Here is a 23,256-nt window from a genome sequence, read left to right on the forward strand (position 1 = left end):
AGATATAGATGACCTAGAGAGCCCTTTAGGACCACTATAACAGCAAAGTTGTAGCAGTTCTGCTGAAGTTTCAGACAACAGCAGTAGCCAGCCAGAAGAATGTTAGCAACAGTGGACAGGCTAAGGAGGCCACTGATCTGCTGCCCATCCCAATCCACTACTGGGTACAAAGACTATACTTTCAATAGTGGGTGGGTTGGCCTGAGCCATAACAGATTAGAAAACCATCGAAGAAATCAGTATGTAACAACTAAACTAAAGGCATTCCTCAGTCTATCAATCATAAGATTTTGGCTGGGAAGCTACATGGTACAGTGGTACCCCGCAAGACGAACGCCTCGCGAGACGAAAAACTCGCAAAACGAAAGGTTTTTTCGTTTTCGAGTTGCCTCGCAAGACGAATTTCCCTATGGCTTGCTTCGCAAAACGAAGCTTGTCCCGGGGACAGCGGGTCTTCTCTTTTGAAGCAAGGGGCGGTGGGGAGATCGCTTCTCCCCACCGCCCCTTGCTTCAAAAGAGGTCCGGGGGCAGCTCTTCCCGCTGCCCCCGGACCTCTTTTGAAGCAAGCGGCTGCGGGGAGATCGCTTCTCTCCGCAGCCGCTTGCTTCAAAAGAGATCCCGGACCTCTTTTGAAGCAAGCGGCTGCGGGGAGATCGCGTCTCTTCGCAGCCGCTTGCTTCAAAAGAGATCCCGGACCTCTTTTGAAGCAAGCGGCTGCGGGGAGATCGCGTCTCTCCGCAGCCGCTTGCTTCAAAAGAGATCCCGGACCTCTTTTGAAGCAAGCGGCTGCGGGGAGATCGCGTCTCTTCGCAGCCGCTTGCTTCAAAAGAGATCCCGGACCTCTTTTGAAGCAAGCGGCTGCGGGGAGATCGCGTCTCTCCGCAGCCGCTTGCTTCAAAAGAGATCCCGGACCTCTTTTGAAGCAAGCGGCTGCGGGGAGATCGCGTCTCTTCGCAGCCGCTTGCTTCAAAAGAGATCCCGGACCTCTTTTGAAGCAAGCGGCTGCGGGGAGATCGCTTCTCTCCGCAGCCGCTTGCTTCAAAGAGATCCCGGACCTCTTTTGAAGCAAGCGGCTGCGGGGAGATCGCGTCTCTCCGCAGCCGCTTGCTTCAAAAGAGATCCGGACCTCTTTTGAAGCAAGCGGCTGCGGGGAGATCGCGTCTCTCCGCAGCCGCTTGCTTCAAAAGAGATCCCGGACACCTGCCCCAGCCGCTGGGCTTCGTAGCGCTGCTGCGAAGCCGGGCGGGGGGGGGCGGGAACACCTGCCCCAGCCACCCCGCTTCGGAACGCTGCTCCGAAGCGGGGTGGGGGGGCGGGAACACCTGCCCCAGCCGCTGGGCTTCGTAGCGCTGCTGCGAAGCCGGGCGGGGGGGCGGGAACACCTGCCCCAGCCACCCCGCTTCGGAACGCTGCTCCGAAGCGGGGTGGGGGGGCGGGAACACCTGCCCCAGCCGCCGGGCTTCGTAGCGCTGCTGCGAAGCCGGGCGGGGGGGCGGGAACACCTGCCCCAGCCCCCCCGCTTCAGAACGCTGCTCCAAAGCGGGGTGGGGGGGCGGGAACACCTGCCCCAGCCGCCGGGCTTCGTAGCGCTGCTGCGAAGCCGGGCGGGGGGGCGGGAACACCTGCCCCAGCCACCCCGCTTCGGAACGCTGCTCCGAAGCGGGGTGGGGGGGCGGGAACACCTGCCCCAGCCGCCGGGCTTCGTAGCGCTGCTGCGAAGCGGGGTGGGGGGGCGGGAACACCTGCCCCAGCCGCCGGGCTTCGTAGCGCTGCTGCGAAGCCGGGCGGGGGGCGGGAACACCTGCCCCAGCCACCCCGCTTCGGAACGCTGCTCCGAAGCGGGGTGGGGGGGCGGGAACACCTGCCCCAGCCGCCGGGCTTCGTAGCGCTGCTGCGAAGCCGGGCGGGGGGGCGGGAACACCTGCCCCAGCCACCCCGCTTCGGAACGCTGCTCCGAAGCAGGGGGGGCGGGAACACCTGCCCCAGCCGCCGGGCTTCGCAGACTGTCCCCGGACCTGGTCTGAAGGCGGTTTCCCTAGGAACGCATTAATTGATTTTCAATGCATTCCTATGGGAAACCGTGCATCGCAAGACGAAAAAACCGCAAGACGAAGAGACTTGCGGAACGAATTAATTTCGTCTTGCGAGGCACCACTGTATAGGCTCAGAGTGCTGAAAAAGTGAAAAGGAAAGTCACTCTTCGTTAAAATACTGAGCAAGAGCAGCATATGCACATCACGCAGAACCAATGTCCAGAGTGTCTCACCTCTGGTCACAAGGAGGCATAGAAATCTAACGTGTTAAGCAAAGTTGTATGGATTAACATTTTTAGATACTTACCATAATTCAAAGAGCCACAGTATTACATGGCAGCAGCTTCTAGTACAATGTTGGAGGCTGCTTCTGAAGTACATTGTCTAGGCTTTTTCTGTAAATAGAGCCTTTGAAGCCTTGCTGCGTGTGCAGAATTTAGCTGATTGTGTCATCATTTTATAAGACAATGCAGTTTGAAGGATAAGCATGAAATTATAGCAAATGAAGCTTTCTATAGAGCATGTTACTTTTGCAGAGGGAGCTAAGGAATTGCTCCTGCTTTATGGTAAAATGTGTACATTTTTCCTGCAGTGATGTATATAACTTGGGCCTCATTCTCACTGAGCTTGTAATGCTGTACCTGGGTGTAGCTTTCTATGTGAAGGAAATATTTTGTATGGACAAACATTCAGTCATATGGGCTCCAAGCAGCAGTCTTGATACAGTACAACATTTATACTGCTTGATTGTAAGAGAGCCTCTAAGCAGCTCACAAAAATATAAAGCAAAACATTAAAACTCTCAGTGAAACTAAATCCCACAGTATCTCTGCCAACTGGACAATGTAACTCTACTATAATTTTTCCCTACTTATGTGAAACATTACAGATTCCTCAAACATGGTGATATTTTCTCTTCTCATTTGAATTGAAGTCATTGAGAACTCACTATAAGTATTACTTGTGAGAATTAGAGCTTCCGAGTGGTGGTTTTCTACATGGCAACTGTCAGTGCTTTCTTTTCTGGGGGTGAGCAGGGGTATGCATACTGCTAAACATTTTGTGAATCGTAAGTTTGGCCTCACTGAGGGGCAGTATTTCAGTATGAGTAGGATAATGAGAGTACCCCCAAACATTTTTTTAAAGAAAAATGCACTGGCTACCATGATTCATATGGTTACTGCAGTGCTTTTTTGAAGTGCCTCAATCACACAAGTCACAAAAAGTATAAACGGCCCTTGTATGGAGATACCAATTCTCTTTCAAATGCAGCCTCTGTATGAGTGTTGCTGGCATTTGAACCAGCATATTGCGTCACATCTAAAGCAGGCAAAGTATTTACTAGCTAAGTTCAAAATAATTATGTATCACACAGCAACCTTCCAGGGGACACATCTTTTTTTAACCAATGGGAGTTTCAAACATGGACCTTATGACATGGCATAAGGACCTGCTGTTTTAAAAGTAACAACATGTCATTATACATACCTAAACTGGCTCTTTGGATCCCAGCCTCTCCCCTCCCCATGGGAACTACAGTAGAAGGGAATTCTCCACCAGTTATTTGTGGTTAATTGCTTGTATTTCCAAAATTGTCATTAGAAAATATACATGTTAGACCTAATCCAGAGAAAGCACCAAGGGAATGATATACAAAACTATGGATACATGGCACTTCATGCTTACACTTGGGTACAAGGTTCCACATGGGGATAAATACGGAATTTTTGTTATTTGTAGTTAAATGTATTCAGTTTTTCTCTGTAGCCCCATCCACTTGGCAGACTTTTGCATACTCAGTACCTTTTTTGTGTGTAAATTGTGTTTTCTGACTCACGGTATGTTCTTCCTTCTTTACTCAAGCAAGACTTCATGTTTATATTAGGCTGCTGGCATTAAATTCAGTATAAATTTGTTGAGTTTATTATTTTATTTATTTAACAGTTTATATACTGCATACTAGAACAAGAATGTCCTCTAAGCAGTTTACAACAAAATATAAAACATCCATTAAAAAAACCTGTAAAAGCAAACATTAAAAACAAACGACATAAGATGGTAAAATAGAAAAAATGAGTAATTTTTAAAAGCATAACATTTAGTTAACGTGAAATGCTAAAATTACATGTCTGAGTAGGTTTGCTGAAACAAAAAAGAGCACATGGTTCTATGAAGAAAATGTGTGTTCTCTTTTTAGGTATGATCCAGATATTTTGCTGGGCTATGAAGTTCAGATGCATTCCTGGGGATACCTCTTGCAAAGAGCTGCTGCTCTAGGTGTTGATTTATGCCAAATGGTCTCACGTGTTCCAGGTGTGTTTATGATTCTAAGGTTCCTAATTCTAAAGTTATTAATAATTGTGAGAAGCCGTGGTTTTATTCTACTATTATTCTGGGTATAAAGCCATTAGTACCAATTTTTTTGTATATAAGATGAGGTGTTTTGCTATAAAAAAATAGTAAAAAATTGGTGGTCGTCTTTTACACAGAACATGGGCATCTGGGGGAATTTTTAAAATATTTAAGCATGTGTTTGGCTTGGGCGGGCTGAGGCGGTCCTTCCTGCTGCTTTCCCCCCTGCCTTCCCCCGGTTCTTCCTTGGCATCCTGCTTGGGAGCCTGCTTCCGCAGTCGCTGCCTTTGCTTCTGCACCACAGTGCACTGCATGCACCTCATGCTGGAAACTTTGAGGGCAATTGCCCCCAAAAAGATCAACAACATGCCACCATCAATCATCCAGATTTTCACTTCTATTTTAGGGTTTCATTTTTCTTAATTTGGGGTTCAAAAAAATAGGGGTCGTCTTATACATGGGGGCATCTTATACATGGAAAAAGACGGTGTTACTGTTCCAATTTTAGTGTTTTTCACTGTCTCTCACTAGGAAGCTTGACTACATGCATTCTGTTCAGTCAGCTAGCAAGGATCCTTCTTTCAGTTTTCTGTATTAGAGTAGTGGTTGTTTATCTTTTGTTTGAAGAGATGGGAGCAGAAATAGATGAAGCAGCTAGCCAAGGGAGAAGCATTTGAGTACCTGAGTCACTGCAATGAACAGTGGAAGAGCCATATCCTGTGTAGAGTGTCCACAAGATAAGAACCTGAGGAAGAGTGACTAAATATAAACCAGTTTGCATAATGGAAACCATATAGAACTGTGGTCTTCTTCACACACTACTTTAAACCTAGGATGTGGAACTGAATCCGACCAGTGGGTTGGAGTCATACTTTGCCGGCCCACCTATCAATCACCTGATGTCCCAGTGACATCAGGCAATCCATTTTCCTTTGATCACACAATTTGAATTAAGAAAGAATGGGTAAAGGCACACTTTGCAGGCTCCAATGGTTAGCTGGTTGTTGGTAGTCACAAAGCCCTATGTCTTTGCAAGCATCAGCATGATAATCAGGGCTTGCAAAGGCACAGGGCTTTGCTGGAACAGCTGATCTTCAGTACCTTCAAACCCCACTTTCAGCAGGGAGCTGCAACTTTATCCCACCCCCCACCCTGCCCCGACATCATATATGAGGTGCAGGGCAGGTGGCTGTGTCTTGTAGAAGGTGGCTTCACGGGCCAAATGGGTAATCCTGATGGGCCTTACTAGGCCCATGTGAGGGTTCCCCCTCACTACTTAAAATCATAGTTAATCTTAGTTGTAATTTAAAGGGTACAGTGTGCTGGTGCACATGGCTAAAATCACAGGCAATTTGCTCTTTTCCTGCTGCTGATAGCTAAGCCATGATCTGGGTTAGTTTTACATCATCATCATTTAATTTAATTTATTATTTATAACCCCGCCCATCTGTGGGCTCGTGGTTTGTTCCCTCCAAACAAACAAACCTAGCGGTGGAGGGGGTAGCATTTAGCTTGTGGTTTCTTTGGGGGGAGAGAGAAGCCCAGGCTCATCCGTAACATTAAACCAAACCATGGCTTTGCTCTTGGCAACATAGCAGTGGGAATGAGGAAGGAGTAAAGTGCCCACAATTTCAGCCCATAGCCCCAGCTTTCACTTAACTATGGTTAAGGTTAGCTATGGTTTGAAGTGACATGCAAGCCATGAGTAGTGCAGTGGATGCTGCTTCTGGACAATTTATATGAGTGATAAAACCTTGGAATATGATAAAAAGTAAGTACTCTATTTTTCCATGTATAAGACAACCTTTTTTGAATTTTTTGTGATAAATTGAGGCTCGTCTTATACACCGGTTAATATGCTAAGTAAGCAAGGGCTGGTGCTACAGTGGTGACAGGGAAATGTCGGAGAGGAGACTGCTTACCCGCTCTTCCTGGCTTAGGAAGAGTATCTGGTGAGTGCCAGTATGTGGTGTATTGAGGCACCAGTCCCGTCAGCCAGAGCAGGGGATTGTTGAAAAGCTGCTCAACAGCTCAGCAAACTTACAAAAGAAGCTAAACAACTGTTGAGGGCTCCCAAAAATAGGGGTCGTCTTATACATGGGGTCATGTTATACACAGAAAAATATGGTAAGCTGTAAGGGCAAAGATTTTAAAAACACAAAATAATGAACATTTCTGGTTCTTCTAGTGCATGGATTACGGATATGCCTTACAGATGCTACAGGTGACTTTAACATGTGTGAACAGAAATTGGGAGTCTGCAAACCAGATTCCATTATAAAATCAGACCTGCATTCCTAAGTAGAATAAAAAGAAAACCCACAACAAACCACAAAGATTTTCATATTTGCTGTAACATACTATCTAGTAACAGTATTTTGGCCTTTTTTGTGTTATTCTTGCCAGAAAGATTGACCACCACTGCTCTAGTTTGTAGGTTCAGAAGATGACTTTTCCTTCTGATAAATATTTCATTGTATTTGTACTAAAGTTGATTTGAGTTGCTGAAATGTTCTCTTTTAATGATTTAGATGATAAAAAAGAAAACAGATTTACTTCAGATCAAGATGAATATGGGTCTGATACAATGAGTGAAATAAACATTGTTGGAAGGGTTATGCTGAATATCTGGAGAATTATGAGAAATGAGGTAAACTTTGGCAAAATCACAAAAAACCTACTTTGAAATAAATGCCATATTTTCAATAAACAACTATTTTCTTATCTTGGAGTTTGCAAATTTGTATCTCTTCCCATATGCTTGTTATCAGTACAGGAAATATGAAATCCATGGAAATGTAGTTATAATCATAATCTTCCATTATTTTGCTGAGCTGATGCTTTACTCTATAGCATATTCCACTCACATAACCTATTCTCTGTTCAAGGGCCACCTTGCATTTCAGCACTGGCTGCCTACTGGTTTAATTCCTTGTTTTTTACACTTGCTGATATTATTAATTATACTACTGGTAACAACTGTGTTGACAAATCAAAGAGTCCTATGACACCTGAAAGGCTGACAAATGAATTGTGGTGTATGTTTTCAGGGGCCAGAGCCATTATCATCAGATAGAGAAAGGAGCATCTGATAAAACGAACTCTGGTCTTTGATGGTTTATGCCACGATTGACTTGGCATATGAAAAACCAGTTGTTTCCCCCCCTTAGTCCCTCTAATTGTCTACTTTATGGGTGTTTGAACTTCCTTTTGCATGTTCAGGTGATGATCTGTGCTCCCCCCCCCCCCGCCGCTGCAGGCTGAGCCCCACCAGCAGTGATTGCACCTGTTGGCTTCCTGGGGGCAGATCATGGTATGAACCAGAGGGGAAACCCTCCCTTCCCTTGTGGTCCATTCCTGGGTTATGAAAAATTGGCCTGGCCTGGGCCTCAACAGTGCTGTCAACTTCCATTCTTGTCTTATAACACACTTCACCTTACAATTGATTAAGTTGCTGGTTAATTTTACTCATAGTCACAACTGGCTTAGCAATTACAAAGGTATTGCCTTCCCCACAGCAATGTTCTTCCATGGTGATTCGATTACATTGCCCTGTAGTTTCATCACAACTGTGTGGCAGACCTTGAAGACAGTCAAATACATAGCAGGGGCTGCCTCCCCATTGCACGACCCTCATAATGGATCTTGGGGTCACTTCAGAGCCAAACCCAGCTCACGGGCTAGCAAGCCTGCAACACACCCAGGGTAGTTGCAGTGATAGCTCATAGTACCAGTCTACACAGTGGGCCTGAGCTTGCCTTCTATCCATTGATGGATCTATTGAAGTATTTGAGCTGAGTGGTTGTCTTGAACCTGAATCCTTGTTCTGTGCTATGCCATGGCAAACTCTGTGTAAGCTATAACCAGTAAAAGTTTTGAGCATTTTTAAACATACCCTGTAATTCTTACTCTTCCACTCCACCTTACCAGGACAAATTATATAGGCATGTGATCATACAAGTCTTCTCTTATTTTAGGTGACTCTAACTAACTATACTTTTGAAAATGTGGGCTTTCATATACTTCATCAGCGCTTTCCACTGTTTACCTCTCGCGTTCTGTCTGATTGGTTTGACAACAAGACAGACATCTATCGGTAAGTACCAGTTCTTATGAGTATTTTAAAGTATGCTTCCTGAATCAAAGTCTGATCTGTTGTATATAAAGTTTTCAAACCAAATGAAAACTTAATTAGCAAGGAAAAAATGAAACAAAGTTGGCTCCTGACAGAAGAATAACAAATGTGCTGCCATTCCGTAGTGCACAATTCAATTTTCTATCCGTATCATTTGATCAGTTAAGGCAGCACTGACCAATGTGGTGCCTTCCAGATGATTTAGGACTACAGTTCCCATCAACCCCAACCATCATAGCCTATGGTCATAGATGACAGCAGTTGTAGCCCAACGTACTCTGGAGGCCATCGCGTTGGCTACCTTTGACTTAGTCAAGTTTGCATACCACTCCTGCATGACCAGGTACCACTGGAGGTGAATCAAGTGGCTACTTCAACAGACCCAGTGAAGATGTGGTCTCATGTGCAAAGTACTGACATTATCAAAGATATACTGTATATTGCTGAATATCAGACATAAGTAGTTATGTAACATGGTTGCTGATCACAGGAGTGGCAATTGTGCTGTAAAGGTAGCATGTTAACTAGACTTTACCATTGTTGTATATCTCAAGTGTAACAGAACTTCATGGTGCAGTTTTCCTTCTAGTTTATTCAAGCAATAAATAACAAATTGCTACCCCTTAATAGCTAGGATAGGGACGCAGGTGGCGCTGTGGGTAAAATCTCAGTGCCTAGGACTTGCCGATCGTCAGGTCGGTGGTTCGAATCCCCGCGGCGGGGTGCGCTCCCGTTGCTCGGTCCCAGCGCCTGCCAACCTAGCAGTTCGAAAGCACCCCCGGGTGCAAGTAGATAAATAGGGACCGCTTACTAGCGGGAAGGTAAATGGCGTTTCCGTGTGCTGCGCTGGCTCGCCAGATGCAGCTTGTCACGCTGGCCACGTGACCCGGAAGTGTCTTAAGCGAGATGGGCGTGCAACCCCAGAGTCAGACACGACTGGCCCGTATGGGCAGGGGTACCTTTATCTTTACCTTTACCTTTAATAGCTAGGATAGCTGAATTCATGCACCAGTGATAAGAATGACCTTGAAATTATTGAAGCTAAGAAAAAACAATCTAACTGAGAAAAAAGTAGTCATGCTACTTTAGAAGTGACTTAGTGCATTGTTTTCATAATGCATCAAATTAATAATGAGTGGAATAGTAAGTCACTCCACTTCTAATTTTAAGGTATAAAATCTATGTCACCTTATGTCAAAGCTCTGAATTGCCCTTCCCAGCAGTTTCATTTATATATTAAGTGACATAGAGGACAAGGCTGTGGTGTGGAACAGTAGTCCCCCAGCACCACATTCTGGATATGGTGCAACAGAAAGAACAAAAAATAAACCAAGGAACAACCCATTCAGGTGGTCCAGAAGGATACTATGGATTATTACTGGACTTAACCTTAACCTTATGTTAAAAGTCTCCAAGAGAACTAATAGGGCTGCACATCAATTTATTAGAGCTGCAAACTGTTGATTACTGCCTTGAAAGTTTTTTTTTCTAGAGCATCCTTTAAGATTTTTAAGATTTTTGTACATTTATTATTTGATTTTAAAGCTGGAAAATGATTGATTACTACACAAGCCGTGTCCGTGGAAATCTCCAGCTGTTAGAACAAGTGGACTTAATTGGCAGAACAAGTGAAATGGCAAGGCTTTTTGGAATTCAGTTCTTGCATGTATTAACAAGAGGATCGCAGGTAAGCTGTCCTTAATATTTTTGAGAAGTTGTTGGGATCTCAGAATTTTTCTCACATGTTTTGAACCTTGGAAGTTTTCACAAACAAGGGGTCATTTCTAAAAGACATTAAAAATCCAATTGCCACTAGCCTTGCTGCTTATTAGGAAAATAATATTAAACGTATAGCCATACTAGATCAGTATTTTTATTTGCAAATGTAAGAAAGAGAAAAGAGGATGAAAACATTGCCAGCAGACATTAACAGTAAGAATACTCCATCAATTATAATTTAAACATACAGGTCAATATAAACAGTTTCTGTGCTCCAGTGGGTATCTAAACAAGACTGGCAGTTAACAAGGCATACATTTGAATATAGAAAAGAAGTGAAATCTTCTGTGAAGTAGTAGACAGTGGGTGTAATGTCTTTTAACCACCATAAAGGCTCACAAAGTCCACTTATATTGTCTGTTAGTCCCCACACCACAGGAATATATTTTAAGAATACATGAACATTCAAAAGTATCAGTAATTAATGTTTTTCTTTTGTAGTACCGTGTGGAGTCAATGATGTTACGTATTGCCAAACCAATGAATTACATTGCTGTTACACCGAGTGTCCAGCAACGAGCTCAAATGAGAGCCCCTCAGTGTATTCCTTTAATAATGGAGCCAGAATCCCGTTTCTACAGTAATGCTGTCCTTGTACTAGATTTTCAATCTTTATATCCATCTATTGTGATAGCATACAACTACTGTTATTCCACATGCTTGGGACATATTGAGAACTTAGGAAAGTAAGTATTAAAATATAGATGCATTTTCTCTGCTACTTAATAAGTACTTGAAAGATCAAATGGAATACATTTAGCCCACCACTTCTCAAACCATGCAACCAGGAAGTTGTTTTTCTTGTAAAAAAAGAAATTGTTGTCTGGGATTTTTGTAATTCTATTCATCTACTTCTTGGCTGCAGAGACAGAACTTGTGAACAGCATTTTTGAAATATACAATTTTAGAAGTGCATCAAAACAAGTGTTTAACTCCTGACTGCATGTGTGTGGGTGGATTCAGTCTCCCATACATGCATACCAAGGAATATGTAGATGAAATATGGGAGGAAAAGGTGTGTTTCAAATATATATATTGCAGATGATACAAGGACTCAGTGGGGTGGATGTTAGAAGGTGGGCACACTCCAATATGATTATCTCTAAGGAAATATTTTGTTAATATTGATCTTTAAATTGTAAGTTATTTGCTAATAAGAACATAGGAGAGCTTGCTGGATTACAAAGAGAAGGCTAGAGCATGAGAGAGACTAAGAGATACAAATCTGATGTAAAATTAAAACAGGTACTGTATTTATGCTGCCATAGCACTAAATAGTGTGTAGCATGGGATAAATCACGTCTATGAATAGCAGTTAGTCTGTGATGTTACTTGAGGGTTCAGTACACTTTGTCTTATCTTCCAGATACGATGAATTTAAGTTTGGCTGCACGTCTCTGAGAGTATCTCCTGATTTGCTATATCAACTTCGTCATGACATCACAGTGTCACCCAGTGGAATTGCTTTTGTTAAGGTAATGCTTTATTCTTCTTGTTGACATTTTATGTTTAACTTGTTATTTCTACTTCCATCTTGCTTTCCGGAAGAAAAAAGACACTGAAGCATGAAATGTAAATATGTTAAGCATATTAATAAACACAGTATCTACAGTAGGAATGGGGAACCAGCCAGCAAGGCCATTTTACCAAAGCCATGCTCGCCTGTCAACCAGCTGACATCACTCCAATGTACACATAATATCAGGTGATGGGTGAGATGGCAGGGTTCCATTCTGCTTTAGGTATGCTCCTCCTCCCCGCCCAGTTCTGCGTGCACAACCAAAGCAGGATTTAACCCATACTTGTTAGCTGGTGCAAGGAGTTTAAATCCTGCTCAGTTTGGCTGTTTCTGGGAACAGGCACCTTCAGGTTAAGCAGCAGGATTTAACCCACTATTCAGCTGATGAGCAGAGAGTTTGATACTGTTTGGTGCTTGCTTTGTCAGCACACATTCCCTGCTATGAACACCACCCCACAGATCAACTTTGACAAGTGGGTGGGACTGGCCACCTGCCAGTCACTTGATCAGATGATTGACAGATGGGTGGCTCTGACTCAGCTGTCAAAGTTGTTGCATGAAAGTGGGGGCAGACAAAGCTCTGGCCCACTGGGGGTGGGGGGGGGGGGAGATCTCATACTCTATCTTAACTCCCAGAGGGAAAAATTACCTGGTTATCAGTAGTGTAAAAATTATCTGATAAGCTGCATTACAAACATTTGACCCAACAGTGGTCTACTGTAAACCACCCTAAAATAAACAGTATTAATGTTGCTGCTAAACATATATTTTTATTATTAAATGTTAATTTTAATGGTGTTGTTTTTGTGCAGCCTTCAGTAAGAAAGGGTATATTGCCAAAAATGTTAGAAGAAATTCTGAAGACTAGAATCATGGTGAAGCAATCAATGAAAGCTTATAAAAATGACAAAGCCATCACTCGAATGCTTGAAGCACGTCAGCTTGGCCTTAAGCTCATAGCAAATGTCACATTTGGTTATACTTCTGCTAATTTTTCTGGAAGGATGCCATGTGTAGAGGTAAGTGATGAAAGTAAAGTGTAAAGATATTTCAGAGACAAGAAAACAATAGTAATGATTTATTATTTATACCCCGCCCATCTGGCTGAGTTTCCCCAGCCACTATGGGCGGCTTCCAATTGAGTGTTAAAAACAATACAGCATTAAATATTAAAAACTTCCCTAAACACGGCTGCCTTCAGATGTCTTTTAAGAAGAAGATAGCTGCTTATTTCCTTCACATCTGAAGGGAGGGCGTTCCCCAGGGCAGGCACACTTCCAAGAAGGCCCTCTGCCTGGTTCCCTGTAGCTTTGCGCTGGATCTCAGCGTCCGGGCTGAATGATGGGGGTGGAGACGCTCCTTCAGGTATACAGGACCGAGGCCGTTTAGGGCTTTAAAGGTCAGCACCAACACTTTGAACTGTGCTCAGAAACTTACTGGGAGCCAATGCTCCCATTCTTCTTCGCTATAATAATACCTACATTAAGGCAAAAGCTGATTCTTAACCTCAGTTCTCTGATTGTAAAATAGGAAAAATGACTTCAGAGGGTCCTGAGGAGGACATGCAATTAAAGATTTATAAACACCTTAGGTTGGATCCAGAGTTACACAAGCATAAGACCATTCATGCCACAAGGCTTTCCTGCTGCTCATCTCTTGTGCTCACTTGAAAACTACTCTGGAAGACAGAGGCAGGCTGGGAGCAGGAAATATTGGTAGAAATTGGACAAGGAAACATTGCTCCCATGCAGCTCCTAGGCCTAAGCCCTTGAAATATCTATATGCATGCTTACTAATAACTTGCAGTTGCTATTTCCTCTTGATGAATGCATCAATCCACAGAGCTATTTGGACACAGTCAAGAGAGTTTGACTTTTCTTATTTTTAAAGTTATCACGCACATGCCTTCCGCAAACTTCAGCACAAATTGCTTTTGAAACTTTTGTCTTATGGAGAAGAAGTGGGCTGCTGTTAATCAGAAAGATCAAACTTTCTACAGGGTTTATAGAATGAGTTACAGAACAATGATATATGCATGATCTGTCCACAAGAAAGATTTTATCAAGGTTTGTCTTTATATTTTGCAGATTGGTGATAGCATTGTGCACAAAGCCCGAGAAACCTTGGAACGAGCAATAAAACTGGTGAACGAAACAAAAAAATGGGGAGCACGGGTTGTATATGGAGACACAGACAGGTAATTAAAACTATTCTTTTGTTTGGGAGACTTTCCAACCAGTAATATGTCATTGACTGCCTTTCCTTCCCTTACCAGAAATTAGTAGATTTGTAATATGCAACCTTTAAACCAGAGTAGGAATTTAATATGCAAAATAGGTATGTTAGCTGGAAGAAACATTTGTTTTCTCAGCAACAAAATTATATATTTCGAATGCAAGGAAAATGTGTTTTTCCTGCAGCAGAAGTGAGGAAAGAAAGCCTGAACAAGAGCAATTGTAAGTTTATTTTTTGCACACACTTTTTTAAATTACATTTTTATACCGCCCTTCATCTAAGGACCACAGAGCGGTTTACAATATGAATACACAAAAGTATATAACATAATAACAAACAAAAATAATACCCCAAACACAGTTTAAAAGGCCATAATTATTTAATTAGCTGATGACCTTGGAGAAGAGGAATGTTTTTGCCTGGTGCCTAAAGATAGGTAACGAAGGCACCAGGCAAGCCTCCCTGGAGAGAACATTTCATAAACAGGGAGCCACTACAGAAAAGATCTGTTTGTGTTGTCACCCTCTGGACGTCTCATGGTGGAAGCAGATAAAGAAGAGCTTCAGATGATGATTGTAGAGTCTAGGTCTGCTCAGATGGGGAAAGGCGGTCCTTGAGGTATTGTAGTCCTGAGTTGTTTAAGGCTTTATAAGCCAAAACCAGCACTTTGAGTTGGGCCCAGAAACTAATTGGCAGCCAATGCAGCCAGGCCAGGATTGGCGTTACATGCTCTTTTCCTGGTGAGCAACCTGGCCGCTGAATTCTGCACCAGCTGAAGTTTTTGAACCGTCTTTAAAGTTAGTCCCACATATAACGTGACTAAGATGACTTCTGTTCTACTAGGATTAAGTTTCATTTCACCATCCCACATCCACTCCATTACAAACTTCAGATATATCTCTTCTGTGTATTTATCTTGGATTTTTATGTTGTGAACTGCCCTGAGATCTATGAAGAGCACTATACCAATTTAATAAATAACAAATATCAATTGCTTACCTGTTCATTTTCTGTTTTTAGTCACAAGGAGATAGAAAAAAGTTGCCATAATATTTTTAGAGTGGGAAAGCTAAATACAGTGGTACCTCTGGATACAAACAGGATCCGTTCCAAATCCCCATTCGCATCCTGAAGTGAACGTAACACGCGGGTCGCCGCTTCCGCGTATGCGCGTGACGTCATTTTGACCGTCTGCGTATGCGTGAGCGGCAAAACCAGGAAGTAACGCATTCCATTACTTCTGGATCGCCGCGGAGCACAACCCGAAAGCGCTCAACCTGAAGCATATTTAACCCAAGGTATGACTGTAGTCATTTCTTGATTTCCCTTATCTTATTTCAGCATGTTTGTACTACTGAAAGGAGCTACCAAGGAACAGTCCTTTAAGATTGGCCAGGAAATTGCTGAAGCTGTAACAGCTACCAACCCCAAACCAGTAAAACTGAAGTTTGAAAAGGTAAGAAAAATCTGAGTGTTGCCTGACTGCAACATTTAACAGGACACCTTTCCAGAAAGTGACATAATGAGCAAATTAAGAAATAGATATTTGAAACAAAGTGTTAAGAGGAGAAGGAATCTGGATGGGAAAGCAAACCTGGGAAGAGCTGCTAGCTTACCACTTAAAGAAACAAAACCAAAAAAACAAAGACTGCCTCTAAAAAATGCACCTACGCCAAGCAGGATTGAACTTTCCATGCATCAGTGCATGCACAACAGTCCTGCTTTCTGCAGGAAAGCCAAGCTACATCTTTGCCTGCCCCACACAAAGGGGGCACACATGAACATAAAAATACAGTGAGTGTGCACACACACCCCCTACAAATGAATGCAATTTTGCACAGAAATTGCACTGAACTTAACATGCTTTGAGTGGACGCGGGTGGCGCTGTGGGTAAAACCTCAGCGCCTAGGACTTGCCGATCGCATGGTCGGTGGTTCGAATCCCCACGGCGGGGTGAGCTCCCGTCATTCAGTCCCAGCGCCTGCCAACCTAGCAGTTCGAAAGCACCCCAGGGTGCAAGTAGATAAATAGGGACCGCTTACCAGCGGGAAGGTAAACGGCGTTCCGTGTGCTGCGCTGGCTCGCCAGATGCAGCTTGTCACACTGGCCACGTGACCTGGAAGTGTCTGCGGACAGCGCTGGCTCCCGGCCTATAGAGTGAGATGAGCGCACAACCCTAGAGTCTGGCAAGACTGGCCCGAATGGGCAGGGGCACCTTTACCTTTTAACATGCTTTGACTGAGGCTTTTCCACTATTGCTCTTCATTGATTCACTGCCACCAACTTCATTGGCATATGGAGAAAGGCCGGTGTCCTTAGTGACCTTCATCACACAGCTGTTCTGCTTTGCTGCAGGACATCAAACCCAGAACAAAAATCTCCCATTTTCCTCTCTAGAAGGGATTTGTGAGAGGGTACTAATATTGGAGTCCAGCTCTGGGGTTTCTTGGAACCTGCCCAAAAAGTCAGTAATGAAGGCGAGATGGCAGTGTCATGGAATAGGTTTTAAACTGCAAGGAAAGATCATACTTACCTCAATTGGATTTAAATGCCTATTTTACAATCCATCACTTTATTTTGTTGTCAAACTGATTTTCCTTTTCTGTCTTTTCCTTCTGCTACACTTCCCTTTGTCGTCTTTATGCTTGACGGCAAGGCCCGTCTTTCTCCTTTTTCATTGTTGTAAGTAGGGAGAAAATATTTTGTCAGAAAAACAAAATAATAAAACAAATAAAATTGCATGGTTTTTTGAACTCCACAGTACCCAAGGGGTCAGAGAATGTTCTGCATTACACTTCTGTCCATGTCTGGTGGTATTATGAATACATTTGCAGTTCTTCCTAGCACAGTGATCAGGTTGATTGAATCATAACATAACTTAAGATGTTTGTACATTAATTGAATAAGGACAAAGATGTACATTTAGAGATTAACAAACATCCAGCCTAATTTTTCCCAATTTAGGAAAAATGAAACATTTTTCAAATTCAGAAATCAATCTGCTCTAAATGTACCTAATATGCTTGAAAATATTTTATGGTTAACAGAAACTCTTTCAGTGCATCCAAGTGTTTACATGTACACAAGGAGGGCTTTCATATCCTCCCTTCTAGCCCCTAGTCCACACACAAAAAGAGCTCTTCAAATGGCTGTTTTTGAAGCTTCTCTGAGTTGAGAAAGCCTGTCATGCATGCACAAATTTATCATCTCATCCTCTCGCTTAGGGCCTAAAATAGAGTATGTTGCTTAGTAATGTAGATATATAGTTTATGGGTGACTTGGGTCTAATTATGAGCAGTAAAGAAGAAAAGCATTCAGTCCAGAAGTTTGCCTGCATTTCTCTTATATCTAGACTTGCAGAGTTTTTCTTTGCATTGCAGGTCTATTTGCCATGTATTTTGCAAACCAAGAAGAGGTATGTTGGTTACATGTATGAATCACTGGAACAGAAGGACCCAGTATTTGATGCAAAAGGCATAGAAACTGTTAGAAGAGATTCTTGCCCTGCTGTTTCCAAGGTAAAGTGGCACAGGCATTTTATTGTGTTCAGAAGTTCTTTTTAGTACAGTATCAGTTCCACATATTGGGGGGGGGGAACGGACTCCAAAAGTGAAAGTTGAGGGATTCAGAATGGGAATGTTTAAAATGCCTTCGGTGTTTCAAATGACTATAAAATCTTTTTTCAGATGCTTGAGTGTTCTATCAAGTTGCTGTTTGAAACACGTGATATCAGTCATATCAAGCAGTATGTGCAAAATCAGTGCATGAAATTATTAGAAGGGAAGGCCAGCATGCAAGACTTCATATTTGCAAAGGAGTACAGAGGAAGTTCTACATACAGACCTGGAGCCTGTGTACCAGCTTTAGAAATCACAAGGTAATACGGATATATAATGAATGGCACTGTGAGATCATTTTAGTTTATATTAAATCATTCTCGTTATGGGAGTTCAAAGATGCATTAAATATCTACTACAGAAATTTATGCTTCTAAGAATATCAGGATTTTATTACATTAAAATATAAAATACGGATCAGTGGGAGCTCCTTAGCTGTAGTCCCTGCATTGCAGGGGTTTGGACTAGATGGCCCTTGGAGTCACTTCCAATGGGACAGTTCTGTAGATAGATATATTTTCCATCAGCCAGGTCCTAAATACATCCACAGCTTGTTCTGCATTCCTCCTTCAGAGGGAAAAGTGTGAATAGTGATTCTGTCAGAGGCTCCAGACTTTGGGCAAAAGTATGGGGCCTCATAGTGCTCAACTTTGAAGGGGGGACTAAGAGCCCCAAAGTAGTAGATGATTGTGGGCAGAAGAAAGAGGGGTGCCAAGCGAGGAACACACACACAGGTGGGGGTCCTGTTTGAGGGTTTCCTCAAAGAATGAGAAGTGCTTCTGGCTGACCCATCCTCCCATAAAACGAAATATAGCAGAATACAGTATAGTGCACTTTTTTGCAAACAGATTTTTTTTTCTGGAAGCAAATAACATGAAAATGAGCCCCAAACCTCTTCTGTTTCTGGAAGTGGCTTTTATGTCATGTGAAAGCATAAATACAAAGCGGAAATTAACAGTCTGGGAAATGTAGGGGGAAATGAATAAACCACTGTGAACACAGCCTCAGCCCTAAGGTGCAGTGGTGAGTATAAACATGTCCTCACTTTCTAGAATTATTTTGTGGTTGCATAAGGTGCTGTTTCATTTTCTCCTTTGTGTTTAATGCTGGTGTGCAAACTGGCAAGACTGATAGGAAAGTTGTAAGAATATATGGAGATTATTAATAGGAGTTGAAACAGGTAAATAGATCTGTCTCTCTCATTTGTGGGCCATATATTTTGAGATTGATTTTATTTGTCCCAACAGGAGGATGCTTGCCTATGATCGGCGGTCTGAGCCACGAGTTGGTGAAAGGGTGCCCTATGTCATTGTGTATGGCGTGCCGGGGTTGCCTCTCATACAGTTGGTTAGGCGGCCGATTGAAGTTCTACAGGATCCAAACCTGCGTCTGAATGCCACTTACTACATCACCAAACAAATTCTTCCTCCGCTGGCTAGAATCTTATCACTTATTGGCATAGATGTTTTCAGCTGGTATCATGAATTACCAAGGGTAAGTTGGTGAAATAGTAAATCTGGATATGGCTACAGCCGGAATGGAGCTTTTATAGATAAGTACAGTGGTACCCCGGGTTAAGAACTTAATTTGTTCTGGAGGTCCGTTCTTAACCTGAAACTGTTCTTAACCTGAGCTACCACTTTAGCTAATGGGGCCTCCTGCTGCTGCCGCATGATTTCTGTTCTCATCCTGAAACAAAGTTTTTAACCCGAGGTACTATTTCTGGGTTAGCGGAATCTGTAACCTGAAGCATCTGTAACCTAAGGTACCACTGTAGTTTAAAACAGTTAGTATTTCTCCTGGTTACTGAATTGGCTCTCCAACTATCAGTGTTATTCAACCAAATGGAGAGGGTAGAGGGTATTCCTACCAATGTGAGCCTGTGAGCCCTTGGCTGCTGTAGGAGGGAAGGTCCAGTTACCTGATGAATCACTAACAGGTTTGGGGCAGGTTAACAAATAGATTTTCCTTCCAACCCCCCTATCATTTGATGCAAGACTTACTAGGAAGAGGGTGTAGGAAAGACTACCCATAGTAATAGCAATGCACAATAAAGAAAGAAGAAAGTAAATAAAGCAAAACACACACCTACAGGTTATGTATATGCAGACAAGGAGTTTGCTTGCTATAGACCCAAACCTCAGATTGTTCATACCTCTGGTTCCTACCTGGAATTAGTTGGCCAAATGGGAAACAATGTATCTAAGGTGGATTTCCACAACACATTAATAGGGCTGGCTTTCATCCATCCTATATGAACAACCTTGTGTGTGGGCAGCCTCTCAAGAACGGTTTCACTTAGCATGTGGAGCTGATCTCAAAATGGGTGTTCAGCTCCATCTAGTGGTAATAGGAAAAATCTCAGCTCCAACAGTTTTGAATGGACTTGTTGATATGTTTTGATACGTCTTTGGGAACATAGGATGCCAAGACCCAGTAATCTTTAATTTGAGAAGGTGTAAATTTGATCAACGTATGTTAGCAAAAATAATTACTCATATGTATCAAATATTTTTAAACCCTGCAGATCCAGAAAGCTGCTACCACATCCCACAGCGAGCAGGAAAGCCGAAAAGGGACAATTTCCCAGTATTTCACCACTCTACACTGTCCTGTGTGTGATGAATTGACTCAGCATGGCATCTGCAGTAAATGTAGGAGCCAACCACAGCATGTGGTAGTGATTCTTAATCAAGAAATTCGAGAGCTGGAACGTAAACATGAACACCTAGCCAAGGTAGGGGAAATCATCTTTTATTTTGCTTCTAATAAACTTGAACCTAAAAGAAACTTTTCTGAGGTGGAGAAAACAGCACCTTTTGTTTTTTAATAGTTAAGTATAACATGTTCCCTAATAAGCAAAATAACGAACTTTCACAAAAGGTATTCCAAAGGCATGAAAAAGTGCTATCAGAGAAACTGGCAGGCTAATGAATGACCTTTTAATACAAAATTATGTTGAACTCCCCATCATAAAGATCTTCCTTTTATGTGACGGATTCTGTTTGTACAGAAATTAAATCTGACTGAATTTGGTTGTAAACAGGTTTATTAAGCCACTCTTTTATCAAAGCATCATTATCCAGTTTCCACTTTGAAACTGCTAGAATTTCTGCCATTAAATGTATATTCCCCACTGTTCTGTTAATTTCAATATATTATTTAATATTACCAAGAAGTACCAGGATTTAATGGAACTGTACTCTCATAAATATTTTCAGTGTATTTATGTCCAGTATACCTTAATCCCATATATATAGCCGAAACCAATCTTATCTGCAATGCAGCTTTTGCCATTTATAAATCTCTTACCTTGCCAGATGCATGATACTAAAATGTTAAGTCAGCTAGAATTTTTGTTAAAATATTCTCCATTATTTATACTTAATTTTTTTCCTTTGAGTGAATGTGAGCTCCCTCCTGCAATGCAGGAAAAGGCTGTTTTCCCATATGGGGATCCAACCTGTAGCGTGGGCATCGCTGCTGTGTTTTTATGGGGTTGGTTGATTCTGGCCTTTCCGTCCCTCTCTCGAAAGCCCATTCATTTCCTACAACCCTCACCTTCTCACATTGTTTTTAGTGTTGGTCCGATCTCACCTGTCTTCCTCCAAGTAAATGTTGTAGCCAAGATTATTATAATTCTTCTAGTTATGTGAATTTTACACTACTCCATTTTATGTACCTCTAGATATGCAAGAATTGTACAGGCTGCTTGGAGCGACAGATACCTTGTGTTTCACTGAATTGCCCTGTACTTTACAAGGTCTCAAGAGTGAGCAGAGAATTATCCAAGGCACCGTATCTTCGCCAGCTACTTGATCAATTTTAGATTGCCTATAATAGCAGGATTGCAGGTGCTATTTTTTTTAATAATGTTTACCATTCTAAAACTATCATGCATGGTCCTTCAATTTCATCTTGTCTAGAATTTTCATTCATTGTTGACCTACTCTGAGAAATAAATGTTTGTCCTAAGTAAATTGAAAAACACTTGTTAATCTATTAATAACTGACTTTTTACAATGTCAATTTTCCTCATTCTTCTGCCTTTGTAACATACTGTTTTATAATGCAGATGTTGGAATAGCTGTGTTAACATCCTGTAAATCCATTTCAATATAAAAACTTTTTCCCAATGGGCTTCTGAAGTACTGAAAATCTTTGGGGAAATGTCATTGTGTTTTATTGAATTGTCAGTATCAGGATGTTACTTATAGATATCTCATCCACTTTATAATTTTGACTGCAGAATATTTTGTAAATAGACTTTTTTACTTTTCAAACAACTGAGTAAAAATAATGTGCAATGAATTTTATACGGACAATTTTAAAATCAGTTGGAGTATTTCTCCTAAGTTTTGCTTGATTCCAAGTAGCTTTGTTGTTTTGACCAGACTGTGCAAACAGTAGCGTGTAGCATTTTTGAAACATTTTCTAAAAATCACTGTTTTGCTTTAGCTATTAATTGGGGCATTGTGAAGAACTGTGCAAAGACATTTTTGTTACAAACCTGTGGGACTGTTGCAATACTTTAAATAAGAAATTTTATTCCATTTTTGCTTTTGTATAGACATTTCTATTGCTTCTAAATATGCTTAATATTTCATGATGTACTGTACAGTTAAATCTTATTTGCCATCATCTTGAGAAAATGTGTATTTAGAATATTTGTATAACTATAAAATTAAAAGGAATTATGTGGTCAGTGCATTTTTTAATTGAAAATCATTTTGTTTTAAAAATTAATGGAAACCATAGTAAAATAAAATAAATGTATGTGCATTTTTAAACTTCAATGTAGCTGTAGTGCTTTTCTTTAACAATAATGGGCAATGAGTTCCAAAATGACATTCCCTAAAAACTGAAGCTAGTGTTGAAACCATCATTTTTCTTGAGAAATCCACCTTTAGTCACAATTTAGTATAACAATCCCCCAAATAAGAAATTCTCATAGGATAAAGCAAACTTTAAAGAAAAAGAATACTGTTAAATGACCTGTTTACACAATCGCTTACCTTACTAAATTTTTCATGGCTTTGTCTAATGTGTGAACCTGGCACTCTTTTTCATAGTTCCTTTGGCCACCCCACAAGCAGGAACACCTGGAAAACATACCAAACTATGGAGAGAGAGAAGCAATGGTTTGACTGAAACAACTCAGGATTTATTTGTAGTTTCTTAAATCATGGCTTAGTTACATGCAAAGTCGATCATTAGGGAAACAATGAGTATACTCTGTTTACTCATGGACTTGATTATTGGATTCCCTAAGAAATGGTGGTCAAGGCCCACTTTGGTAAATAAATAATTTTTATTCAAGAAAATATCACACTTCCCAATACCCCTGTAAACACAAGCAATTAACTCCCTAGCTACATTTACATTACAAAATTACCTTACCAATAGACACACACTTGAGAAAAACTAATCATCATACCCAAATAAGAGCTATAACATTTAAGGCAAATGTAGCATTGATGTGAGTTAAAACAAGTTGTCAAAATTTCATAATGCCATTTCATACAGAACAATCACAAATATACCAAGAATAACATTTGCATTGTAGGAAAGGACCTGATTCCTCA

General features: G+C 41.7%; 1 protein-coding gene across 1 annotated transcript in view; it reads left to right on the forward strand.

The window, feature by feature from the left end:
- The window catches only part of REV3L (REV3 like, DNA directed polymerase zeta catalytic subunit), a 62,158-nt gene extending 39,691 nt beyond the window's left edge, over positions 1–22,467 (forward strand). Inside the window, exons 19-32 of the mRNA XM_081905506.1 lie at positions 4,231–4,346; positions 6,917–7,035; positions 8,363–8,481; positions 10,066–10,207; positions 10,741–10,985; positions 11,666–11,774; positions 12,631–12,837; positions 13,906–14,015; positions 15,395–15,509; positions 17,435–17,572; positions 17,741–17,931; positions 18,919–19,165; positions 20,199–20,408; positions 21,360–22,467. Of these exons, the coding sequence (XP_081761632.1) occupies positions 4,231–4,346; positions 6,917–7,035; positions 8,363–8,481; positions 10,066–10,207; positions 10,741–10,985; positions 11,666–11,774; positions 12,631–12,837; positions 13,906–14,015; positions 15,395–15,509; positions 17,435–17,572; positions 17,741–17,931; positions 18,919–19,165; positions 20,199–20,408; positions 21,360–21,500 (2,209 nt within the window). The 3' untranslated portion in view covers positions 21,501–22,467. The remainder of the gene's footprint in view (positions 1–4,230; positions 4,347–6,916; positions 7,036–8,362; positions 8,482–10,065; positions 10,208–10,740; positions 10,986–11,665; positions 11,775–12,630; positions 12,838–13,905; positions 14,016–15,394; positions 15,510–17,434; positions 17,573–17,740; positions 17,932–18,918; positions 19,166–20,198; positions 20,409–21,359) is intronic.
- Positions 22,468–23,256: the final 789 nt, after the last annotated feature.

The sequence above is a fragment of the Podarcis melisellensis genome, assembly GCF_964234715.1.
Source record: "Podarcis melisellensis genome assembly, chromosome: 3".
Classification (NCBI taxonomy): Eukaryota; Metazoa; Chordata; class Lepidosauria; order Squamata; family Lacertidae; genus Podarcis; species Podarcis melisellensis.